Source organism: Equus caballus, chromosome 24, assembly GCF_041296265.1.
Source record: "Equus caballus isolate H_3958 breed thoroughbred chromosome 24, TB-T2T, whole genome shotgun sequence".
Lineage (NCBI taxonomy): Eukaryota > Metazoa > Chordata > Mammalia > Perissodactyla > Equidae > Equus > Equus caballus.
Window position 1 is genome coordinate 38,684,810 of NC_091707.1, and position 27,468 is coordinate 38,712,277.

Here is a 27,468-nt window from a genome sequence, read left to right on the forward strand (position 1 = left end):
TACATATCTGTCTCTATCTGTATAGAGAGAGAGAGAGGAAGACAGAGACATAAAGAAAGAGAGATTGACTTTATTATAAGGAATTGGCTCACGCAATAATGGAGGCTGAGAAGTCTAAGATCTGCATTCAGAAAGGTGGAGACACAAGGAGAGCTGATGGTATAGTTCCAGTCTGAGTCCAAAGGGCTGAGAATCAAGATTGCTGCTGGTATAAGTTCCAGTTTGAGTCTGAGTCCAAAGGTAGGAGAAAACCAATGTCCCAACTTGAAGATAGTCAGGCAGAGAGGAAGCATTCTTTCTTATGCAGTCTTTTATTCTATTCAGGCCTTCAGTGGATTGGATAAGGCACATCTGCGTTGGGGAGGGCAATCTGCTTTACTCTGTCTACCTATTCAAATGTGAATCCCATCCAGAAACACCCCCACAGACACACCCAGAATAACATTTAAGCAATCATCTGGGCACTCCATAGTCTAGTCAGGTTGACACATAAAATTAATGTTCACACGTGTATACAAATAAACATTTTTACTCAACCGTGCATTTCTCCAAATACTTTAGTAATTAAAAATACCAATTAAGAAAGTTATACATACACACCTACCAGTATGGGTAAAATTGAAAAGACTGATAATACCAGCTGTTGGTGAGGATGTGGCATTAACTACAGTCCCATCCATCACTGATAAGGGTGAGCATGGTGCAATCAATTTGGAAACTGGAAATTTCTATTATAGTTAAGTATATACTTACCTATGATCCATAAATCCCATTCCTAGGTATTAACCCAAGAACAATGATCGCATATGCCCATAAAAAGATTTGTATGTGGATACTTATAGAACATTTATTCATAATAGCCCCAAACTGGAAAAATATCAACTAGAGAATGAATAAACAAATTATATGTATTCATAATTGGCAATAAAAAACAATTACTGATACATCTAACAACATGAACAGATCTCAAAAACATTATGTTGAACGAAAGAAGTCAGACAGAAAAGCGTGACTAATGTATAGTTATATTTATGTGAAGTTAATAAATAAGCAGTCTGTGTCCTAGAAATCAGAATAGTGATTATCTTCTGAGAAGAGTGAGATTACTGATTGGAATGGGGCACAAGAGAACATTCTAGGGTGATGGAGATATTCTCAATTTTGTTCAGGTCCTGGTCACATGGATATATGTGTACCTGTATGTACAGTATAAGTATACTTAAGTATATGGTATTTAAGATTTGTGCATCTTACTGAATGTAAATTATACTTCAAACTTGTGGAAAAAAGTTTCAGTATAAAAGTTATCACAAATAATGAAATAAAACCAAATTAAATATTTTAAAATCTGGAGACCTAAACCAAGCGTTGCACATAGAAAACTCTCCCAGACGGCCTAAGCTGGACAATTTTCATAAGCCAAATCTGTCAAGCCATTGCCTGGGTTTCTGAGGCTCAAGTCACAAAAATTAAAGCCCAGACAGAATATTCTGTCCCAAAATGATGACTCACAGGTGCCCTTGGAATCTGGGCAGTGTGTTACACTATTTCAGCTGCAGTTTCACACCTTGCATCACGGACACCACCTGCTATTTTTGTATTATTTGTAAATAATTCAGCAGCAACACTGACTAAAATCCATTCTACCACCAAAACCAGAAAACACAACATAGTACAGATTTAAGATACTTTCACATTTAAAAGTACAGTCTATATGTAAAAAGTCCACATGTTTGACTGCACGATCCTTCTGGGTCTATGTCCCTGACTTTAATTCCCTTGCTTGCTGTGCTCTCTCACAACTCTTGACAAACTATGTAAAAAAATTGCACAATAATAAAACAAATTCACCAGTGGGAATTTCTTCTCAACAAAGGAAAAACACTGGGGCAAATGATAAGTGTCACATTAAAATTATATTAATATTGTCCAGTTTATAATCCACACTATGTAAGTATCTGAATTATTTGCACCAATTCCCTCTTTTTCTACTACCGGCACTTTCTATGGTTGTCTTGACTAGTTCACTGTCATACACTTGGCACATCTCAATGAAATGAAATATCAGTTGTTTGACTGACACAGGTATTTAATACAAAGGGCTCTTGAAATACAGATGTGGATATTAAGCGAATAAGCCTCATGCAGAATCACAAAATTGCTCAGCCTGATTGCCAAGAGACCAAAAATGCGACACGTAAATGGGAACTTTGGTCTTTCTGGATCACACAAGCTTAGCCATGGCAAAAAAGGTTTTTCAATTCAATAAAATTCAGACATGCTCATACTTTACATTCTTTATTAAGTAGGGGCTGTTGTAAGAAATATGCATTAATTAAAACCCACACCCACATATGCACACATACACATAAACTATGTATTTACTATTCCAGAAACCTTGTAAGAAACAAAATGTTGGAATGTTGATTGGATTTACATGTTGATAACATTTCAGTGAAATGAGACTACTATCATGCAAGATTACTGTAAGAGATTTAATTACACCAACTGTTCTTCTTGGAAATAGAGACCCATCTGCTCTCTTTGCCAGCATTAACCAGATTTCCCTCCACCATCGCTACCACAAAAACAAGAAAAGACAGTACTTAAAACTGGATCCGATTCTGCAAAACCCTCAAGTCAATCAATAGTGTTTCACATGCATTTCTATTTCTGCATTATATTTTCTAAATGAAGACATCTAAGAAATATAAATCTTGCCCTCAGCAGGGCCCAAAGGGAACATTTGACTCTAAGTCATATCCTCACTGATCATTCTTGGTTAAATAAGTCGTAGAAAATAAATTAAATTGCATCACCCAGCTTAAATATTTATTCTCTCTTGGACTTTCCATACCCAAAACCCGGCTTGTTTAACTATTAAATGTACATACTCCACTTAGGATATGAAACTATAGCTGTGAGCCCTTTCTCCCATGAGTTATAGTGATGCCTTAGTCATTAGTAGTAAATGTTGGTACTATTTATATGAGATCAGTTTTCCAAGATTCTTCATTCTATTTCCGAGAGAATAATCATTGCCTTCTTATTTTGAACCATCAAAGCCAAATAAAAAACAGAGTCTCTTCAGTACTTTGTGTATTTTCATATGAAACGAATACTATTTTGATGCTAATTCTTTGGACAATAGTGTAAAAGCTGGAAGCTTTTCTAATGCGTTTGTCAAAAGAATATATACTTAGGTACATATTTTTCCTTTTCCACAAATATTCAAAAGGTATTCTGAAAGTAAAATAAACTATTTTGGCCAAATAATCACAATCATTTGCTTTTTTTTCTCTCTCCTCTACTTTTAAAGCAGTAATTACAACGTCACAAGATTCTTTGAAAAAAAGTTCTGCTTTTGGAAATGTAGACAATGGAAAGAACATCCAGCTGCTTGCCCCTAGATAGGGGGACAAAAAGAGAAACAGGTTGATGATAAACACACATCAATTAGCTGAGGCTACAAAATTACTGGATAACAAAACCGCCAGGAAACTTTATAAGGATTAAGGCTCACGCATCTGGGGTTGGCGAAGGGTAGGCAAGGCATTCATATATTACAATAATTTATTCTCCACGACTCTCATCTTATAGCAAAACGATTGGGGGAAATGGAACAAAAGCTCTGTAAATAAATATGGTATCTTCTTTATTTAATTAGCTAGATGCCATGTCCTAGGGAATGAATTTTGTTCCTTACTTGAAGAGAAATAGATGCCTTGGAAGAAACTTCTTCTTACATATTTTTATGTTAATTAGGCAAAGTTTAAGCTAATATGTGGTGAATTTTAGGGAGGCAACTTGCACCAGAAGTGAAAAAGAAACTTCAACTTATTAATGGGTTTATTTTTTCAGATTATGTACACATAATGGAGAAAGGGAGTCAGAGAGTCCTTGCGGCACCTGCCATTTCTCAAATTCTTCCAGTTTAAAATATTCAACATACCAAGGTGCTGTATTTTGGTAGCATGTCTAGAACCCTGTCAATCCCCTGTCTGAAACTTTCCCCAAGAAGTTCGATAGTCTAGAAGCTTGGTTGGTAGATTGTCCCATAGCCCATTGAACGAGTCTCTTAGTCCTAGGATTGGGTCAGTTCTAAGCAGTTGTGTCTCATTTCAGGAGCTGGTGATATGTGTGGGGATAGGGCACCCATGTAAGTGTAGGGGAGCAAGAACCACTTCTCTACCCTCTAGGTCCATCTGGCTGGTTAAGAATTAAATTAACATGGAGACAGAATAACAGGAGAAAATAAAACAAAGTTTAATAACATATATACATGGGAGAAACCAGGGAAATCTCAGCCACTCGCCAAAATAGCTGAAGCCACCACCTAAAAAACCATCCTCAGCTAAAGACAAAGGAGGATGTTGGAGGTAGTGGTTTGGGACTTCAAAGAGGAGGAAGGGAATTTACATGGAGATGGAAAAGCAAATGTTTGATAAATAATTGTTGACCATGCCTTGTAAAAACAATGAGAGATGGAGAGGACTTTGATTAAAAAGCCTTTGTTAGGTCCCTCCCTGTCTATCACACCTAGTTTATGTTATACTATAGTTATCTTATGGTGCTAGCTCCTTCCTGGAACACGCCTTGTATCTTAAATTCTTTTAGGCACTTGGGGAAGGTCAAAGTTTCTTTCAGAGTCTTTTGTCCTTAAAAATAATCAAGCCAAAGGGGCTGGCCCCGTGGCCGAGTGGTTAAGTTCACATGCTCCACTGCAGGCGGCCCAGTGTTTTGTTGGTTCAAATCCTGGGTGCGGACATGGCACTGCTCATCAAACCACGCTGAGGCAGCGTCCCACATGCCACAACTAGAAGGACCCACAATAAAGAATATACAACTATGTACCAGGGGACTTTGGGGAGAAAAAGGAAAATAAAATAAAATCTTAAAAAAAAAAATCAAGCCAAAGAAATATATTTTGGGGTGGCCAATTCTGCTCCCCCACATAAGTTAGGCCTCTATATGGTGTTAGCAATCAGGCATTTAATGAGGGACATTTCTATGGAAATAAAGAAAAACAAAGGTTAATGGTTAGAACAAACTATAAACTTGGTTTTTGAGTCTAGGGGGTCGTTAGTCAAGGTTTCTAGATATTAGGCTCAAAGCATCTTTAGATGGTAGAGTAAGGACAGGCATTAACAATCTAATGAATTTCCCAGTTTGCAGTTTGAATATCTCTGGTGATGGCATTGGGTGTTCCAGTGAACTTTCTGAATGGCTACACAGCAGTAGGCACAAAGAGTAGCCATACATGATCTGTCATGGTGATTTCCTAAAAGTTTACATCGGCATCCGCCTTCAGCCTACAGGGCTTTGAGAAATGGGCAGTTTTAGTTTTTAGTGATGCCAAGTCAGGAAGTGGGAGAAAAATTGGAAACACTAATTACTAACAAAATGCATAGTAAGGATCCAGTTTACAAAGAAATGAAAATAGCTCAAAGATAGTGAACATTCACAAAGGTGGGTTATAGTTTTTCACTGAAACAAAATTTTTCTCTACAATCACCTCCATTTCTACCAAAGCTAACCCAATGTTTTTGCAAAAAATAAGTCTATTCTCATTAAACTTGGCCTAATTATTTATAAAAATGCAGCAAGAAGAGTGATTGATCATATGGGCTCTTTTTAAGTTTGTTTTGCAAGGGCCATCTGGGAAATCTCAAAGTTAGCTCAAAATTAAAATGATTTTATTTAGAATTTGATGTGGGGAAGTTTGTCAAAAATGTCAGAAGGTTTGAACACTTGATTAAATAAGATCTTGGTCATCTATTTAACCAAAGTGACAATAAAAGATTTTAAAGGCAAATACAGAAGTTTACATAGTTGTAAACAAAACCTTTAGATCTTTTAATATTAAGAAGATTAGGTTTGTTAAGTCATCAAAAGGCCTGAGAAAGACAACATAAAGCACAAGAAATTATTTTGATAAACACAAAATCTTTGTTTCCTAGGTGAATTACATAAAAGATAACCAACAACCTGCACACTCTGGCAGGTGGAAAACCAAGTGAAGCTCTCAGGACACAAAACAAAACAAACAGGAAAGCAATAGCTGTCCCTGGGAGGAAAAGGACCAATAACCAACAGGTTCTCAAAACCAAAGTCACAAGAGTCAGCATCCGAAGAACTAATTCTTACAAAAGTTTTTTCCTGCTAATCTGAATTTAGAAAGGAAGGGGCAAAGAGAAATTTTTACCTTCCTTTCTTGACTGACCACCAAAGCAGAGATCCAGGAAACTGACATGGTAAGAATTTTTACCTTCTGCTGACTTTTTGTCAGTTGTCCCAGACCTCAATTGCAGTCTCCAAGGCTAGTGGAGTATCCCAGCCTTTTACTATCTCATCTTGTCACCAGAAACTGTAGGGGAGGAAAAGATATATTTTTCTTTCTACTATTCTAGTTTCTCAGCTGAGACCCTGTAACAAAAGACAAATTTACAAGAGAAAAACATATGCATTTATTTAGTGTAAGTTTTACAGGACATGGAAGCCTTCATAAGGAAATGAAGACCTGAAGATATGATAAACCTGAGTGTGTTTATGCCAATTTGATGGAGAGTGGAAAGTTATGGAAAAATGTGATAGGACAAAGGGGTATGAGGTTTAAAGGTAGTAAACAGGGAGAACTTAACAAGATCTGTTTGTTTAGATTCCTCTTGGTGTCTTGAGAGACAAAGATGCTCCTCTCCTCTAGCTATAGGAGGGTACCTCCCACATGAGGGTCTTATGACCTACTTCAGGGGAGAAGGAGAGTCAGAGAGTCCATCCTCCACTTGCCATTTCTCAAATTCCTCCAGCTTAAAATATTCAATATGCCAAGGTGCCGTATTTTGGGAGACTGTGTCCTGAACCTCATCACCTGCAACTCACTCACTAGTAGGAGAAGATCTTTGTTCTAACTTAAAGTGTGTATGTGTCTATGTGTGTGAAAGAGAGAGAATTCAAGAAACATGTATTCTCTATTTCAGAAATTCATACATGGGAAAGGATATAAACATTATTTGAACCTTTAACCCAAAGAATAATAAATTGCATTTAGATGCTATTTCTATTCCAAGTCAAATTTTTAGAAATGATTGCAACCTTACTCTAATTTTCCTTTTAATTAAATATATTATTTACTTTTGAACACAGAGTAAACCCCCAACTTTTTAGCCAATTAAAGTTATAAATTAGGTCCACATTACCTACAAGCAGTGTGTGCAATCTTATGATAAATAGGCCCTTGGATCCATGCCTTACGATGTGCTCTATAAGTAAGACTATCTTTGAGCTTAAGAAACTTGATCTCCTTGAGTGATTCCCAACAGGTGTGTATCATATCCTTTGTTTTCCTTTGGCATGGCCCAATTTTACTTGGAGATTTTAGTCAAATGACTTGTTATTCTCGTATTTTTTTAACTTGAGAATCTTGGCTCTGGACCAACAGGCTTTTAATCAATCCAATTAAGGGAATGTAAGTGGGAGACCCGTGAGGGAGGGTAGGCAATTTCTGGGACCTGAATTCCTGAAATAATATTATTAAGACAACATTGGGTTTCATGCTGAAACACCAAGTGTTGGAAGAGGCTGACAGTCTCCTCTTTTGTCATTCACATCACCTGCCCCCCACCCCCAAGTTAATAGGTCCTTCTAAAAGCTAACTTAGCCCTGCTGATGCTTTGATTAGGCAAATTACAGATACATTTCTTGATAGACAAACACAATATACCAGGTAAAAGGAACTGCTTGAATAGGCCTTTAGTAACGTGGTGGTGAGGTGTTGGACGAGGGGAAGCATTCTATGATCCTATGATTAGGTCTCAGGCTTTTAGCGAGCCTGTGCCTCTGGACTGTGAACTTCACAAGGTTTTCTCAGATTTTTCTCTCCCCTTGGGTAGGACAGGATGGCTAGAGTGGGCAGGAGTTGGGTGTTTCCCTCCTCCAGGTCAGTTAGGCTTTGGTTAAGTAGTTTCCCCTGAGGGCAAGCCTTGTTAAGAACAGAGTGCTCTGGTGTTATTTCCAAATGGTTCCATTTCCCCTCCCTTTGCTTAGATATTTATTGTTAGAACCTGGTCAAGCTCCTAGAGGTAAATCTCACAAAATTCTGGAGGAACCCCTTCTGACTGGGTCCCTTGGAGTTTCAACTCTGAGTTGTCCACACTGTGCCTCCAGCAATTCTTCAATCGAAGTTCAGGTTTTTCTACCCTGGCATTGCTTCCCTGGTGGTTTCCCTGAGTGGTTTCGCTCATGAGTCTCTGCTTTGGAAAGCCAGGACTCTCTGTAGTCACTGTCTCTCCAATCTTGGGGGCATTGGTTTGCCCTATGTCTTCCCCTCTCTTATGGATCCAAGATGAGTTGTTGATTTTTCAGGCTGTTCAGTTTTTACTTGTTGTTAGACTGGACGGGTGACTTCCAGGTTCCTGACATATGGAACAGGAAACAGGAAGCTCTAAATATATTTCAATCACTGCAAAAATTAGTAGTTCAAAGAATGCCTACATCAAGAATATAGCATGTTGAGAAATAACCCTGAAGCCTAGAGGGAAAATATGCAATTTTGTATTTGTATTTGTGTATTAAGATATTAGTCTAACATCTTAAATAAGGTAGTAAGTGGATGATGGGTGATTACCAATATTTAAATAGCAAAAACAGACCCGTGGAGAAGATAAGCATGGTGAGGCACTGTCTTTTTGCAAGGTGAGTTAGAACAGTAGGTACATCTTTTTCCATACAGGATTCTATTCAAGCAGTTGCTATGGCAAAGAAAGGAAGTCAAAAAATGGAGCACCTCGGTGGGGAGACAGACTATTTTAAATCTATAAGATATATCAAATGCATTTAATTCCTCTTGATATATATTCTGATGGCATTCTAAGACATTTCTATTGACAAGTGCATGATATGAATTCAGTGGTCCTAATAAACTGATGACTATATTAAGTTGCCCTTCAGTTAAAAATGGAATATGATGTTAGACAAGGTATTCTATTTACTGCTAATTCAAAGATGGTTTGAAGATTTATTTTCTGCATTTGAGTCTCATTCTCAATTCCTGTTTTGTTGGGGAAAAAATTGTATGTTTATTTTCTCATCAAGTATTATTTTTGTTGATTACGTATGATGAAATATGTATTGTAAGGACCAGCATGCTTCTAATAATTTGTCTTTATAATTAAGGTTATTTATTAGAAAAGTCCAACTGTTAAAACTCTAATTTTGTTACTGTTATTTTCTTAGGAAGTTTACAGAGACTCATCTGAAAACCATTCCCAGTCGTGCGTTTTCAAATCTGCCGAATATTTCCAGGATGTAAGTCATTTCTTTTAATATAAAGAGAATTTTGCAATTGTGACATGTTATTTCCTAAATGTGTTCTATCAAGAAAATTCTTGTGTATTGTACTTGCATAAGGCTATGACATCTACATTTCTAATATATGTGAAAATTTTATGTACAAGATGTTTTTTTGATTTTGCTCTATCTCCACTTCCTAATTCCTAAATAATTTTTAAACCTAAAGCAAATTTAAATTCATTTGGCCTTGAGAATTTAATAATTCTTAATGTATTTTAATATATCTTGGGATGTGGCAAAATCTTAGCTGAGAATCTCTTCCATAAACCAATTTACATATCTGTCTGTAATCTATCCATCCTAGTTACCAATTCTTGAGTCACTTTTCACGACTGGTACAAATGTTTACATTTTGTCATAAATGTAGCCAATGATTTGATTTCTCTCACTTAAAAAGAAAAGAATTAAAAATAATTCTAAACCTTAGAAAACTGAATTTCTATACACTCAGAGTGAGGAGAAAAAGGACTTCCATGCTGAGTTGACGAACAGCGTATCTGTATACGAAATGAACCAGGTCTTTATCTCATTTAATTGATTCTGACAAGCGACGAAGGTAATTCAGGCACACCAAATGACATTACAACCAGGAGCAAGCTGTAGTTTCATGCTAAATTTATTCATTTCGTGATGATTTATTGAGTGTCTATTGTGTCTTTTGAGGGACCTTTGACATTTTTGGTTGTGACAACTAGAGAGGGGGGTGCTTCTCACAGCTAACAGGTAGAGGCAAAGGATCTGCTAACATCCTACAAAGCATAGGATACCCACCACAACAAAGAATTATCCAAATGTCAGTAGTGCTGAGGCCGAGAAACCATTCTAACTGAACATCTCTATAGTTTTTAATGTTCCTCACCAGCCCTTCCTTCTTCAAGTTCTTTCCTCTTTTGGTTTCCTTGATATTGTTCTCTCACCCCTCTTTGTATCCTCTTACCCTGGCTGTTCTTCCTCTGTCTCCTTTCCTGGTTTCTTATTTCATTTCATTTCACTCAATTCCTTAAATACGATTCTTCCTTTGTTTATTTTGTCCTAATTCCTCTGTACACTCCTCTCCTTGAGTGAACACCTCCAACTCCTTTGGCTTCACTATTACCTAATACCACTAATTCCTAAATGATTATCTCTAGCCCTGACTTGTTTTTACAATTCAGACCTGCGTTACAAACTTCGTTCCAAATATCATCACCTTGATGTCCCACAGGCACCATAGACTCAGCATATTCAAAATAAAGTCATCACCTTCCTCCTAAACTGCTCCTTCTCTATTCTATATCCTTTTAAGAGTACCACCATTTAGTGACCTGTAAGCTAAAAACTTCAAATTTCCCTTTAGCTCTTCCTTTTTCTCTCATTCCCTTATAAAATTGCCCACTTGGTGTCTCCACTTGGATATGCTTACACATTCATTCAACAAATATTTATTGAGCCATATTTTGTGCCTGTCACTTCATTAGATGCTTTGCTTTCAACAGTTGACAAAACTCATGGAGCCTCCAGTTTCCTTCCTAAGCGAGTGATAAGTCATAATCAGGTAGATGTAAGCAGGACCAGGGAAAGGCGTCAGTAGAGAGGGAGGTGCTAAAAAAAGTGAAGAAAGAACAATTTCAAGAGCCTGAGATCCTGAGGAAGCAGGAGGAGAGGGGATCCAAATAGAGGGATTGACTCTCTACAGAAGATGATCACCATTTACGATGTAAAAGAAAGTGATATAAGAGATGGGGCAGGTGCGAGTAAATTAATAGGCTTATTGGAGGGGAATTCAAGGAATTCTCATCTAAAGGTTTCAATCTGTTCTACAAATTATTAAAAGATTATCTACTAATATTGAGGGTGGAGCTGGCAGAGTTGGAAGCTTGAGAAGGTTTGAAATAAAAGTGATGGGCAATAAACGGAGGGTTGACAGAGATAAACAGGACATCCAGGCAGACTTGAAGGCCCTGTTGGAGCTTCCTTCGGGGAGACTGTTCTAGACTAGATTCTCCAGTCTGGGTTAAGCATTTCCTGACCCACATCAGAGCACTTTTCACCCTATATGTTAATGTCATTTACCCTTCTGTGTCTCCCACTACTGGGAACTCCTAGAAGCTAGGGAACAGGTCTGTTTTGTCAATGCCCATTTACTCACATAGAGTAGATGTTCCATAGATGTTTGTTGAATGAAAGCACACACATGTACAGGAATAATAGTTAAAGGGCTAGTATATCTAGGGGGCAAGGGAGAGATCACCAGGTTAACCCTAGGTAAGTTTGCCTGGGACAGTACAAATTCCCATCTATTATTCTGGCATAATGATTAGCACCCTGTTTTAACTCGCAAAAATATCCTAGTTTGGATGATACTTGGTATGGGCACCCTATTGATTACATAAGACTTATGTGCTAAGAAGATACTTGAAGAGGTAGGATCTGATTTTTCCTGGTTATAAAAATGAGATAAGAAGCAGGGAATCATTCTTTTCATCCCACTGAATAAATGGCTCCTATGTGCTGTTTTTACAGCCGATCTATGAGAGCCCTCTAAGGAGGTATCATTTGATTGAAGAAACTAGAACTTCGGTTATTACCACATAGGCTGAATGACAGTCACAATAAAACCTTGAGAATGCCTCACACTTCTAAACTAAGAAATTCGGAAGAAAATTTGGCACAATGGACATGATGCGAAGTTAGGAACACAAGTTTGCAGCCTTCAAAATTAATCTTACCCTCAGATCGCTCAGCTTCATCCATTATAAACCTCCGCATTCCCTACACTGTAAACTAATTCTTTTCAACATCTTCCATTGTTTACTCCATGTTAGAGATATGATATTTGGATCAAAATAATTTATGTAATGTTATCCACAAATGGCAATGGCTTGGGAGACCTGAAAAATCAAAAGATAACTGTTTAGAGAATAGATAATTCAAAACAGAAAGTACAGGGCCATTAGAATACTCATAATAACCATAATAAAATCTCGAATGGAATAGTCAGTGCTCCTCTTACAAATGCTGTTTACTGAAAATATTTTACTGGCAGATTCAGTTCAAACTATAGACCAGTGGTTCTCAACCTTGCCTGCACATTAGAATCATCTTGGAAGCTTTGTAAAAATAAAAGTGTTTGCTCCATCCCTCATAAACTCTGTTTAATTATCCTAGCCCTCGTCTTAGACATCTGCGTCTTTTAAAACCTTCCTGGTAGTTCAAGTGTTTGGCCAGGGTTGAGAATCTCTGCTATGGTACAGGTGGATGCCATCTGCTAATCATTAATTTTCCCAAATGTCATGGAAATGCCTCTCAATAAAAAGCAGTCATTGAGTTTGGCTGCAGTAGTCATTCTCATTACAAGATGGAATTTGAGGATACTATTTGAAACATCATTCCTTATGTATTCTTGACAAGTTGTATTTAGAAGTTTCTCTTTAGTACTTAAAATTTTTTTTTTTTTGAGAATGATTTGCCCTGAACTAACATCTGCCACCAATCCTCTTCTTTTTGCCGAGGAAGACTGGCCCTGACCTAACACCCATGCCCATCTTCCTCTACTTTATATGTGAGATGCCTGCCACAGCATGGCTTGACAAGCAGTGCGTAAGTCCACACCAGGAATCTGAACCAGCAAACCCCGGGCCACTGAAGCGGAACACGTGAACTCAACCGGGGCACCACCAGGCTGGCCCCTTAAAACTTCTATTTGAGTTATCTTTTGCTTACAAAGTTCAAGATGAATCATGACTTTTCAGCTTCATCAAAATCAAGAAGAGAAGTCTTGAGAGGATATTTAGTCACTACCGTATGGAATGTTCTACTAAAGACTTGTGGATTTCTCTTTATCTTCTTTGAAACTATATTTCTAATCCCATGCCATTAGGTACTACATTAAAAATGCCTCTTTTCCATTCTTTTGTTCTTTTCTAATGTCTTTCATTTTCTGCTATTTTGAGTAACTCACGTATTCATTCATTCATTCATTCACTTAACACATTTACTGATGTACCACATGTCATACACTATGAAAGGCACTCAAGATTCACTGGCCACCAAAAACAGACACTGTTCTCCATTTCAGAGAACTCATAGTAACATGAGACAGCATAATTCAAATACCATCCAAACAGTTGGATATTTGCATGGTGACAATTAGTGAAAGGAGAAGTTCATAGTGCTTTGAGGATATACTATGGGAAATTTGACCTAATCAGGAAATTGGGGGAAACATTGTGAAGTAAGCTGAATAAACCCGAAGGATGAATAGAACTTAAAGTATTGGGAAACTTTTAGGTAACATGGGATCCTTAAAAAAGTAGTAACTAATTTTAATATAATTGGGGAGAAACAATGAGAGTTGTGCATGTTGCATGATCTGGGAGGCCCCTCACAAAGAAGTTACATGAAAATTAAGAGTAAATTTGGATGTCACAACCCTACTAACTTTCTACTTTGTCTTATATTTTTGTGACGTTCAGCTATTTATCAATAGACACAAGTCTGCAGCGGCTGGAATCACATTCCTTCTACAATTTGAGTAAAATGACTCACATGTAAGTACAACAAACGGTACAGCATAGACTCCACCCACAACCACTCTTGATTGATAATTTGGAGGCTCCAGGTGGCAATAACAGCTGGTTTCTAGATCATGAGTCAAAATTTCTGTTTATGATTAAATTCTTGTTCTCACTCTCAGTTTATGTTAATCCATCCCAATTGTCACTTCCATGATTGGAAGTCAAAGACCAGATTAGAAGTCCTCTCTGAATTGTCATTTCATTTGGTTACTACTGTGACAGCAGATTTTATTGGTGTGGATGTTGGTGAGTCAGTAAATATTTACTGACTACCTACTTGATTCCAGGGTCTGTGCAAGATTCTACAAAACTAACATTTTTTCCTTAATTAGGAAAGAGAAACGTAGTTTTGTGAGATTAGATCAGGAGTGGGGTTAAGAACTCTGGCTTTGGAGTAGGTGAGAGTTGGTTTTGACTTCTGGCGTCTCTGCCTACTCACTATCTAATCCTGGACAAGTCAGGCAATCTTTCCTAGCCTTAGTTTCCTCATTTGTAAAATAAGAGTAGTAAGAGTTCCAGTTTCATTTGGTTATATAAATATTGAATGATACAATGCATGGAAGCATTTAGCACAGTGCCTAGACATAAAAACCAATCAATACACATCAAAATAATTACTCTGGTGCTTTTCTCTAGTACATTACAACCTATACAAAATTTTACATAATCACACTACATTCTTTTAAGCAGCCACATATTATGAAATATTAATTCTATTTCTTAATGAAGAACCAAAAATACCTATCATCTACAAATACTTAGTATGTTCTAAACATTATGCTAAATAGTTTATATACTTTATTTAACCCTCATTTAACACTCAAAAAACAACCATGTGAGGTAGAGATTATTGTTTCTACATTAATATAAGAAAAACATAAATGCAGCGAGGCTGAAAATGTTTTCCTAGGTCACACAGTACTAAGGAACAGGACCAGAATTTTTATGCCATAAACAACTGACTCAAAAATTCTTTCCCTATGCACTACATTATGCTGCTTCAAGAATACTGAGACCCAGAAAATTGTTTCCAGCTATGGTAGGCTAGCTTACATTATCAGATCAACCATCAGTCTGAGAACAACAGAGGAGCCTGATTAAAAAAAAAAAGCTATTTGAAGGTATTTGAGTGTTATGATGGCAGCAAGAACTTGAGGGGAAAGAAGAAATCCCAAAACAACATTTGATCATTTTCCCCTTGAGGTATTTGCTGACTTGTATGCAATAGCTGAAAGGCTGATGGACTGGCTAGAGGTTTAGGCAGTCTCATAGGGCTAGAGAAATAAAAATTGGAGTTCAGGGTTTACAAAGCAGGGTGGCTCCTAGTAACACCTCAGAATTTTATCTGGGATTCCCTAAAGAGCTTCATCTTAGAAGTATGGGATAATGGGAAACAGATGAGCCCTCACAAATACTAAATCCAGCTTTGAATCAATAAAAAATAACCAAGCATACCCCAAACTTTTTTAAAAAAACGAAACAAGAATTTATGGAAAAATTTCAAGAGAAGAAAACAGACAACAGAGAAAGATCCGCAGGAGATTCACATATTGGAATTATCAGACATAGACTTTAAAATAACTATAATTAAAACATTCAAAAATTTAAATGGCAAGATACAGATTTCAGAATAGAACTGGAAACTATTTTTAAAAAGGATTAAATGGAAACTCTAGAACTTAAAACTTCAATAACTAAAATAAAATCTAAATGTATGAGTTTAACAACAGATTAAACACAGCTCAAACGAGAATTAGAAACCTAGAAGATAGGTCAGAAGAATATATCCAGCCTGAAGCATGGAGAGAAAAAGAAAATAAGAAATATATGGCACAGTAAATAGTCTAACACGCCTATAATTGGACCCCAAGAAAAAGAAGAAAGATTGGGAGAAGCAATATTTGAAGAGAATTTTCCAAAACTCATAAGAGACATCAAGTCATAAATGTAAAAAGTACTGCAAAGCCCAAAAGGATAAATACAAAGAAAACCATATCAAGGCACACCATATTAAAAGTGCTAAAAATTCAAGACAAAAAGAAAATCATAAAAAGCAGCCAGAGGAAAAAAATACATAATACTTTCAATGAAGTAAAAAGAAGACTGATAGCTGACTTCTCAACAGAAATGATAGAAGCCATAAAGCAATAGAAAGATATCTACAAAGAGCAAAACAATGAAAATAACAACAGCAAATATCTGCCAGCTCAACAAAAAGATTCTTCAAAATTGAAGGCAAAAGAAAGACATATCAAGCAAACAAAAAATGAGAGAATCTATCACCATTAGGCTCATATTAAAGAAACTGCTAAACAGAATTTTTAAAGCAAAAGGAAAATGATCCTGTAGGAGGAAATGACAAGAAACAGGAAAGGTAAATATTAATGAACCTTGCTGCACAAAACAAAAAATGTCTTCTGGGTTTAAAATACAGGCAATCCCTGCTCCGCATGAGCACAGAATCGTAAAACAGTGCATGCTGAAACTGTGCAAAGCAATCTGAATAATCAATAAAAAAAATGACGATTGTTTTGTGACTTTTAAAAATTTTTGTCAAAACATTAAAATTGCTCTTACTGTTGGTGATGAGTGTATAGGAGTGTAAAAAATAGTAAAACTAATATTTATTTAGCATACTATAATTTAAACATTATAAATATTTAGAAATAAAATGTTTTATTTCTTTGTAAAAACTTATGAAGAGCAGTTGGAGTAGTACTTGCCTTTTTCTCTTTGTTGTATAAGTTACAAGAAAACATCTTTTTAATGACTTGGCAAATTGTCATACTTCTTTCTAGGTCTGGATCAGCTTCTAATATTGAATCCTTTGTTCTTTCAATATCATAAAACATTTCTAAGAGTTCCTTTACCCTGAATATTTTTACCAGCATCATTTCTTTGGGGACAGCTTCTTGCTTTGTCAATAATTTACCTTCACTAAGTTCCTGTGACTGAACATCTAGTGTCTCTCAAATGGCGGCAGTATCAACATTCCCATGGTCAGTTATTTCTTTTATGACTTTGTTCACATTTTATTCAAATTTCACTTCTAGTATTATCACATTTTGTTTCTTTGCTGCATTTCCATCTTTGTCGATCAAGTCCCTCTTTCAATTATCCACTTTTATAAAATGTCACGAGTTTATCGCTGGGAAATATGGAAGCAATCCAACTGCATGCTTTATTGTTTCTGCATGAACTGAATAACATGCTCAGTGACCAATCACCAATGACTTTGAAAGAAGTGGTGTCATTGGTCACCTATCATGACGTGCGTCTGTTATTTACATAGTGATGCATGGACTGAAAGCAAAGTTTGTATTTCATGCAATTACAGTTAATATATTGTGGTAACTGAAACCTGAACCATGTTGTCAGGGACAGTTATTATTTAAATTTAACTAAATAATGGTAACTGAACTTTGTGCATATTGGAACCATGCAAAGCAAGGAGTGCCTGTATCCATAGAATTAAAATACACAGTAGCAAATAAGCAAAGGATGGAAGGGTTATAAATGATGTTGAAGTGTTCTAAGGTCCTTGAATTCTCTGGGAAATGGTAAAAATACTAACCTATATTAGACTTTTATAAATCATGAATAAATTTTTTAATCCATAGAGTAATAACTGAAATAATTATGAAAGAATGGATAACTAACAAGCTAATAGTAGTGAGGAATGGAATAACAAATATTAATTAAAAAGGGCAAGAAATAAAGAATTTCTGGAACAAATAGTAGATTTAACCCCAAATGATCAGTATTTAGATTAACTTCATTAAATATAAGAGGACTAAACACTCCCACTAAAATATAAAGATTTCCAGATTGGTTAATAAAAAAAATCCCAGTGTTTGTTGCATACAGATTGTTGTTATTGTCATTCCTCTTAATAATAGCTACCAATTACTGAATGCCCTTTATGGGCACCCACTCTGCTAATAGTGCTTCACATATACTATCCTACTTAATCTCTCTAAGCCTCAGGTTCCAGTATGTAAAATGAAGATGATAATACATACTACACCAGGCTTTTGCCCAAGTTTACTCAACTAAGAAATTTCAGAGTCAGAATTTGAAACCAAGAGTATCTCCCTCCAAAACCAATGCAAAGCCATAATATCTCCTTAATTAGAAGCAGAAATAATGAAAGAAAATACTGCCCTCCGAAGGATGTTTTTACTTTTATGTGGATTTTTTTTTAATCACAAGTAAAAATTCTACAACTGTGTAGGTAAAATGTGTGATTTCTGGCAGATAGCATGATAAGGCTTACTTTGATTGACTCATTAATTAGAGATTTCAAAAGCACCAGTCTTAGCCTCATCATTAAAAATCATGAAAGTAGCTGTATGCATCTTCCAGCAATTTGGAAAATCACTTTTATAATTTTCTATTTCTAGTGGAAAATCTACGGATAAACAAATTTTCCTCAATCTGCTTCAAAAATCTGAACATTTATACACTCTCCTCAAATTAACATCTATTATTTTTTAATTCCTTAATAAATTAAAAGATTCATTAAATCATGAATATCACCTTTCAGTTATAGATTTTTTTTCCCCAGTCGCATAATGGAATGTTAGTAGTAAGATACTTCATTGATAATTATGAAAGTAGAATAATTATGACTTCTTTCCCTGAAAAGCCTTAATAATGTAAGAAGTAACTTATAGACTATTACTGAAAAGTGAATGCAAGTCTAAAAATCAGGACTTTAGAAGCTAAGGATCTAATATATACCAAGAACTCTGATGAATTTCATACTTTTTGACCCAGTAATTCAACTTCTGTAAATTTTCCCTGAGAAAATAAACAGAGGAGTCAGAAAAGTTAACATAAAAAGCCATTTGTCTCAGAGTTAATTTATAATAGCAAAAATTTGGAAACTACTCAAATGCTTAGCTAGGAGAATGGTTTAATATGAAATACTGTACAACCGTTAGAAATCTGTTGTCATCAACTTTAATCCCAGAGGAAATGCTTTTGACATAATGCTATTTTAGAAAAACAAGATGTACCCATAGAGAGAGGAAAAAAAATGATTTTCTTTGGATCAGGGGATGTGGTAGATTTTGTATTTTTTGATATGAATGTGTTTAAAAGTTGTTACAATGTGTGCGTTACCTTTATAGTCAGATGAAATAAACTTTTACCTGGGGCTGATTAAGTTTGCGTGCTCCGCTTCAGCGGCCTGGGGTTCGCAGGTTCGGATCCTGGGTGCAGACCTGCGCAGTGTTCGTCAAGCCGTGCTGTGGCAGCATTCCACACGGAAGAACTAGAATGAGCGACAACTAGGATATACAACTATGTACTGGGCTTTGGGGAGAAAAAAAAATAATAATAAATTACCTAATTCTTAGTCCCGGTTTTCACTTTGGTAGTGTCAGTATTTGAAGTATTTAAGGTAACAAAATTATGGCTTTGCCAGTATATACACATCTTATTTTTAAAGTAGTTGAATAATTAGTAACTACTTCCCTATGCCTCGGGGCACACTCAATAAAGTTGCACATAATAGATGTCCAATAATTATTCATTTCATTTTAATTAATTTCTCCCCACTCTACTCACTAGAGCAAGTAGACCTAGTCCAAGTCAGCGAGGCTTGCCTCCCAGTTTTTTGAACTACATTGGCACTTAAAAGCAGACTGGAAAAAAATTGAAAATCAAATTAAAGTAAGAGTTGAAAAGAAGTTGGGGACTGGCTGAGAGCTAAGCTTTTGGCTAATATTCTTGTTCCGTTTCTTGTTTTAAACAACATAGTCTTACACATTATTGCATTTGTATTTCTTAAAAGTCCAACTCTGCTGGCTGGGCCGGCTTCTCTTCTCTTCAGAGATCTCATTCTAACTCAGTCTCCTTGCCCTGTGCTAGTCTGAAGCTTTCTCATCTCCCTCGCAGGTGAAATGCCAACTCCGCTTCATTGTTGCCCTCAATTTGTTTCCCAGCTCGGTGTGCTTTTCACTCCTAGACTAGGGGTGCTTTGGGTGTGGGCAGATGTCTCTAAGGCTGAGGATCACAGTGAAACGCCATGATCTAATGCCTGTTGAATAACTGAGGCGGGAAGGGGGGCTACAGGACAATGGAGGGAAATCCATTGAAAGTTCCTTAATAGAAGGGTCTAAGCCTTCCTTTCCTTTCCTCTTGCCCCTCTTTCCCCAAGCTGAGAACTCCCTCTCTTGCCTTGTCGGTTTCCCATATTCTTTGGCCTTTAGGCTGGGATACTACCACCTGTCACAATGCCAGGTATTTTGAACGAGCCAATTTCTCTGTCCTTGGCTCTTATTAAGAATTAGCCAATGTTTCTCAGAAGAAGAAAACACCCTAGAATCTAGACATATGATTAAATGAACCTAATGTATGCTGAATGATTAATTTGCTGGTTTGTGCAAACGTTGGACACGAGCATCAATGTTATCCTTTTCATGTAAATGTCCACTTTATTTGAAATCCAGTAAAGGGAAACTAAGCAATAATGCGTATTTAAATTTCTTTTGAGTTCTGACAGATGACCTTTCGAAATTGTTAAAAAAAAAAAAAAAAGAAAGAAAGAAAAGCTGTATTTGGAGTTAAAAGCCCTAGATTAAGGCCCCAATTTCTTCAAACTGTGTAACAGGAGATCAGGCACTTAACCTTTCTCAAGGTGTCTCCATTGTTTTGTCTGCAGGTTGATATCAACCTGCTTTACTGATGATGATCAGGATGATCAACCTGATGAGGTTGATATCACCTGCTTTACTGAAGTCAATTCTCTCATCCCCTCACTGGTAGAAGCATTCTGTGTAATAAGAAGTATGCTCAGTCCCTTTTTACCTTAATCTTACAATTATACCTTAATCTTACCAACTCTTACCTTTTCTAGTCAATAAGCTTCAAGTTGCTCAGACATTGCCTGACACAGAATCAGCCCATTCTGTAGAAGAGCAGCCTTGAATCTGGAAGATTTAAGCAGCCTATCTGCACTGCATATTTTTAAAAAATTTTTGAAACACAATATATATTGCTTTGCTTTGTGGGTTTTTTTAAATTTGGGGGCTTTTTTTGCATGCCTTTTATTACATTTTTTTCTTCTTTTGAACAGGATAAAACAAAAAGTGAAAATCACTCATTCCTAGTCCCCAAACCTATCTACCAGAGATGACCACTATTAACAGCGCGCTCCGTATTTTAAGAATTTTATCTATGTTTATCATATTAGTGCAAGTAGGCTAATTACCATAACAAATAGACAAAAATAAAAATGTGTAAGAGCCCTAAGGTAACTGAAGTTTCTTCCTGTTCACGGGACAGTACCGGGTGGATGCGCAGGTGGGCGGGGCAGCCCTTCTCTATCTATCACCCAGGGATCCAGGCTCAGATCCAGAGGTGCTGCCGTCTTCAGCTCTTGTTCACACTCACCCTGGAGGCCATCTCTATTCCAACTCACTGTGCTTCAGTTACGTACAGATTTTCTTTCTCTTGGTGTCCCCAGCTTCCTGGCAGGATAGCTAGCTTGCCTCCTGCACACTTGGGCCATAATTGCTTAATTCAACATTGTGTGGTTCAAATTCACCCTCACAGGCATACTCAGAACTCGTTCAAATTTGGACTCTTCTTTGACCCTTCTACTCTTATCAGAGGTTCTTCGGTACTGACCTCTACTCCTCCTTGCCTCCTATCTGTAAAAATGATACCCCCTGAAGTCACTTCTAACATCCGTCTCCATTTAGCTAAACTACTGACGGTCCATGCCCCTTCTCCTTCTTTGCTTCAGCAGAGATTTTATTTGTCTAGCTTTATTGAGATATAATTGACATTGTGTGAGTTTAAAGTGTACAATGTGTTGGTATGATACACATATATTGCAAAATAATTACCACCATAGCATTAGCTAACTCCTCCATCCCATCACATAATTACCATATCTTTTTTGTGGTGAGAACATTTGAGATCTACTCTCTCAGCAACCTTCAAGTATATAATACAGTATTATTAGCTATAATCACCATACGGTACGTTAGATCCCAAGAACTTGTTAATCTTATAACTGGAAGTTTGTACCCTTTGACCAATATCTCCCCATTCCCCTCTACCCCCCGCCCCTGATAACTACCACTCTGCTCTCTCTTTCTCTAAGTTCAGCATTTTTAGATTCCACATGTAAGTGATATTATACAGTATTTCTCTTTCTCTCAGCAGAGAGTCTTTAAAAGTCACTGGTGAGCAAGTGTTTAGCTGACTGTCTTCTTACCTCAGAAAGTGGCTTCTTTTCCCTGGTGTTTTCTTGTGGCATCTCTTACCCATCTTTCCATTTTTTCACTCTTTCATTTTCTCCAAGAAATCTCTCTCCTCTTTTGTGTCTCCCTCTCTCTTCTTGCTGCCTCTCCCACCTCTTTCTTCTCTTACAGCCGCCATGTTGGTTGCCAGCCTCATTTATCAGCTGTAACCAACAGCAGTGTTTCATTCCCCTTCGTTCTCTACCTCTAAAGCTGATTCAGTTGGGCTACACTCCCTTTCACTGTGACATTCTCTTGGGCCACTCACTAAAGTCTACTTGTTCAACAATAGTGTCTCATGGAGCAATTTTCCAGACTGCAAACCACACTCAGTTTCCAAATTCTTCTAACTGGTTTACGTTTGATTGATAGCAGTTCAAACCCTTCTCCCCAAATGGAAAGCTCTGGCAAGGAGTTTATTGCTCACCTTACAGGGAGCGAGCACCTGACTCAGCAGTGTGATAGTCTCTTAAAGGGGAAGGCAGGATAGCTATGAGATGATAGAGTAGGGTAGCCAACCGGGCTAGTTTTCCCAGGACACAGGGAGTTCCAGGGATATAGGGCTTTTAGTTTCAAACTAGGACAAAATCTAAAAATCTTGTTTAAAGTGGGTCTTTCCACACAGGGTCTTGGTTAGGTAAGGATCGTGATATGATAGTCTAGAATTAGTGGACACAGCAAAGCAAAGATTTTGAGGTGAGGGATTCTGAGAGTCTTGGGATATAAACTGTTGATGCTTTCTGTTGAAGCATTGATGGGTCTTTCAAGAAGTTCCTGTAATGAACAATAAACTTATTTGCCTGGGCAAAAGTTACGCTCACGAAGACAATGGACCAATGGGTTATATTAATACAGACAGTAAACTGAGTTGGGGGAGGGGGTAGATGGTTTCTGTTCTCAGAGTTAATTCCATCCTCTCTTTTCCAAGGGCTGTTTCATAGTCAATGTTCTTAGTCCAATACCAAACCTAGCATTTTGTTTTGTTTTAATTTTGTACAAACATTGCAGCATCTCCAACCCCCAGTCTTTGACATCTCTTCTTTCATTCCACTCAGGAGGATAACAATTATAAAACTATCATTTATAGAGCCTTCATTGCATGCTAGGCCACATGTCAAACCACTTATAGGCATTATTTAATCCTCACAAGAGTCCTATGAAACAGGTGCTGTCATGGTCCCTATTTTACAGATGAGGAAACTATGGCTCAAAGAGATCAAGGAACCTACCCAAGGTCATGTATCCAGAAGTGGCAGAGCCAAGATTTGATCTCAGTTCTGTCTGACTGTTCAGCGATAAAAAGGAGCAAACTACTCATATATGCTACAACATGGACAAACCTCACATTGTGCTAAATCAAAGAAGCCAGACTCTTTTAACCAATCTACAAATGTTGAATACATTTAATTTTACCAGTGATAGCCCATTTCTAACAGTCACTGATTTCACTAATGCTACTGTGCATTTTGCTTAGCATCTATATAAACCTAAGTGTGTAAGTAACAGACATACATGAGATCACACCACATGTGCTGAAGAGTCTTAAATTACTGACATAGAAAAATAAACCCAAATGAGCTGTTAAGACTCACTACATCCACTCCCTCTGAAATAGCAATTGACACAGGAACCTTTATTGACTTGCTGTCATCCATCATGTGATCCGTGCAACCTCCCACTCCAGGGCCAGGACACTTGCTATGGTTAATAATAAAGATATCTGTCTTCCACAAACCACTGGAGGGATTTTCTTTTCTATTTAGATATAAAAGGGGGGAAAAAAGCTCTGAGACTACAATTAAGGAAAGGTGGCCCATAAATTCAAATGGACCGAGACTAAGTCAAGGATGAGAGACGGCTGAACAGCCACTGAGTCCCTGCGAGGAGCCAGGAGTAGCTCGCTGTTGATGGGACGGACTCCTGGCAGGAACAGTCCCTGGGGCACCAAATGTGCGTTCTTCTTGTGAACACTTGTTCAACCTGATTTATGTTGTTTGACCTTTGAGAAGACAGAAATGGGTTATGGTGAATATGTTTCCTGTAACTTTTACAGAGAGATTCGGAATACCAGAAGCTTAACTTACATAGAGCCTGGGGCCCTAAAAGAGCTTCCCCTTCTGAAGTTCCTGTAAGTATGAACTCCTCTCTCATCCTACCTTTTTTCTTTTCTTTTCTTTTCTTTTTTAAAGAGAATTATAATGCTGTTGTCTTCCAAGGATCTCTCTGGGATGTTGTGGGCCAGGGTCATTTTAGTGGTATAAGGCCTGGGGCAAATCATATCCTGTGACTTACTCCTACCCTTTCGCATCAGGCAAGGCATCAGGTGAAATGATCCACATTTTAAAAACTTCTTCAAAAGTCAGCACATAGTGCTGGGACCAGAGACCTACTCCAAGAGATATGAGGGAGAAAATGCCATCGTGTATTAAAAATTTAAATTTAAAAATTTAAAAAGTCTTTAAATTGAGTATAACAGAACAAAACAAAAAACTCTGAGAACATATTGGTCAGTTTTATTGGGAAATGGGTATCGCAATATTAGAGTGACTGTTACACAGCAAAAAAAAAAAAAAAAAAAAGCCACAAATGGTAAAATCCAATCTCTTAGAAGTTGGGGGGACAAAAACGGAAGGGACAGTACTTACTGCTTTGGTTTGGTGACACCTTATGAGCTAACCATAACGTCCATGAGAGCAGGGACCACAACGTTTTTGTTCTCTATTGCATCTTTACTGCCTAGCACAGATTAGGTGCTCAATAAAAATACTTTCAGTGGATGTATACATATGGCCTCAGGTTCTCTCGGCATCAGCTGGAAGAACCCTTCCTTTCTCCTCTTCTTTCCTGCTCACACACATTGCAAAAGATTAGAACACAAAAACAGTATGAGGAAAAAATAAAAATCAACCTTAATCCTAATACCCAGAAATAATCACTATTAACATATTAGTTCATTTCCATTTAGGGATTTTAAATAAAAGTGTACATCCCTATATATATTTTATGAAATAGGTCTTTAAGGATGAATAGAAATTATCTAGGAAAAGGAGGGAGAGAGGTAGACGAGAACTACAGGTGGATGGAATAACATAATAAAGACAGAAAGGTATGGAACCACAGGGCTTATTGGGGAAGTAAAAATAGTTCAGTATTGAGGAGGTGAGAATGGGAGATGATGGGAGAACAAAAGAGGATATTGATGGGATATATGGATGAAGGCAAATTTGGAGAGCAATAAAAACTTATGGGACAAGGCAATCACTCCTGTATGGACTCTGAGCTTCAGTCAATAATTCTGACATGATGATCTTCTACTATGTGCAAGGCTCTGTGGAGAGCACACAGGATTATTAAACATTGTCCTTGCCTTCAAGAAGCTTACAATTTAGTTGGAGAGATGTTGTATATGAAATTAAAAGTTTCCTCCTATAGGAGAATAATGATAAGTGACAAATGAGAGGTACACACAGTATTTGAGGGTACAGATAATTAGAGGAGACATCAAAAAGGAGATGGGACTTGGTTTGGGGTTTTGAAGAATAGAGAGGTGCTGGTCCAAGTCCCTAATCTGGCATTTGCGACACTTTCTTATATGGCCCCAATTTAGCTCCTGGGCCTTCCCCCGACCCCCGTTCTTCTGCAAGAACCCCTATTGCAATTGAATTAGTTTGTTTACTGATTTTCAAACATACCTTATGGAATCTCATCTCGCTCCTTTATCTGAAATATCCTATTTGCTCTTTTTGAGACCTCCAGCTCCTGCTGCTTCTTCAAATGCTATGCCTTCCCCTCTAGCAGGAGTCAAGTCTGAATTTGCCTTAAAAGGGTGTCAATGGAACTAGGGTTTTCTCTACTGGAAAACTTTCTTTAAAGCTTTATTGGTTTGTCTAGGTCTCACCCCATGCCATGCCAAACATCTCAAAAAAAATCTCTGCTTCCACTACCTACATTCTAGTAGCTGCAACAAATGGTGGACCAACTAAATCTGAGAGGCATCAGGAGCCTGAGAGTTTTTGTATTCATGCTGTTTGATGCACATCTCTTAATTTTGACATTTTGCCCCGATGACACAAACATTGGAAAATGAAGATGTTGTCTTTGACTGATTTCCTTCCCTGTCTGGACATATTTTTTAACTGCTGCCGTGGTACTCCCAGGTGACTGCCATGGGGAAACCATTCTTGGAAAATACGAACACAGTATAATACAGAGTTTGAAAGAAGAAGCCTGACTTGGAGTTGGGTAATTATATTGTCTTCCTGCCCCCTCCTCCCCTTATTCTACACCCCACCTCACACACGTAACGTGCTCCAATTAAAACAAGGAAATACACGCACGCACACACACACACACACACACGGAAGAAACCTGAATTCCTATTTCTAGGAATCTCACTTGGTTCAAACAATCCCCAGATTCTTCTAAACAGAAGAGATGTTTTGACACTGCTGGACTGGCTTGGATTCTTGCACCTGGACAGAACGTAATCTCATCCAAGGGTTAGAGCTTGCCCACGAGCACTGAGATATTTAGTGAAGGAGCCAGGATTTGACTCCTGTCTGACTTCAGAATCTATTTTACTTCCTATGTGTTGATTCTTACCTAATTTCTGTTCTTTTTTTCTGCTTTTTCATTACTTTAGTGGCATTTTCAACACTGGACTTAGAGTGTTCCCTGACCTGACCAAAGTTTACTCCACTGATGTATTCTTTATACTGTAAGTATGCATACATGCAATGTTCGGCAATATTTTATTTGTCACTGACAAGAACTAGAGTGCAGCCATGGGGATTGGTTGGAGCCAAGTGAAGTGATTGTTTCAAGAAGGAAGCAGTGATCAGCTGTGGCAAATACACTGATGGATGAAGTAAGGCAAGGACTGGGAAAAAGCCATTGGGTTTAGTAATGTGGGGCAATGGTGATTCTGACAAGGAGAGTTCCAGTAGAGCACTGTGGGTGGAGAAGTCTCGTTGGAATGGGCTTAAGAGAGAATCAGAGAGAGAGAATTAGAGAGGGTAAAAGTAACAAACTCTTTTGAGAAGCTCTACTATTAAAAGGGAGCAAAAACTGTCTCAGCAGTTAGAGGATATTACATCAGGAGAAAAGATTTGTTGTGTTCTTTTTTTAAATGCGAGAAATTATGGTATATTTGTTTGCTGATAGGAATGATTGAAGGAAAATTTGATGATGATGATGATGATGATAATTTTTCACATGGTTTTTAATAGCTTTTCAAACACTTTCTCAGACATTATCACATTTGCTGTTATCAACTACCTGATCAGGCATAAAAGGAAGTTATAATT

General features: G+C 37.3%; 1 protein-coding gene across 2 annotated transcripts in view; it reads left to right on the plus strand.

Annotated features, from left to right (window-relative positions):
- The window catches only part of TSHR (thyroid stimulating hormone receptor), a 152,533-nt gene that overhangs the window by 77,633 nt on the left and 47,432 nt on the right, over positions 1-27,468 (plus strand). The window contains exons 3-6 of one of the 2 annotated variants that reach the window (XM_070249370.1): positions 9,232-9,303; positions 13,803-13,877; positions 24,216-24,290; positions 26,805-26,879. In XM_070249370.1, the coding sequence (XP_070105471.1) occupies positions 9,232-9,303; positions 13,803-13,877; positions 24,216-24,290; positions 26,805-26,879 (297 nt within the window). The remainder of the gene's footprint in view (positions 1-9,231; positions 9,304-13,802; positions 13,878-24,215; positions 24,291-26,804; positions 26,880-27,468) is intronic. The other variant, XM_070249371.1, reaches the window with a different exon arrangement.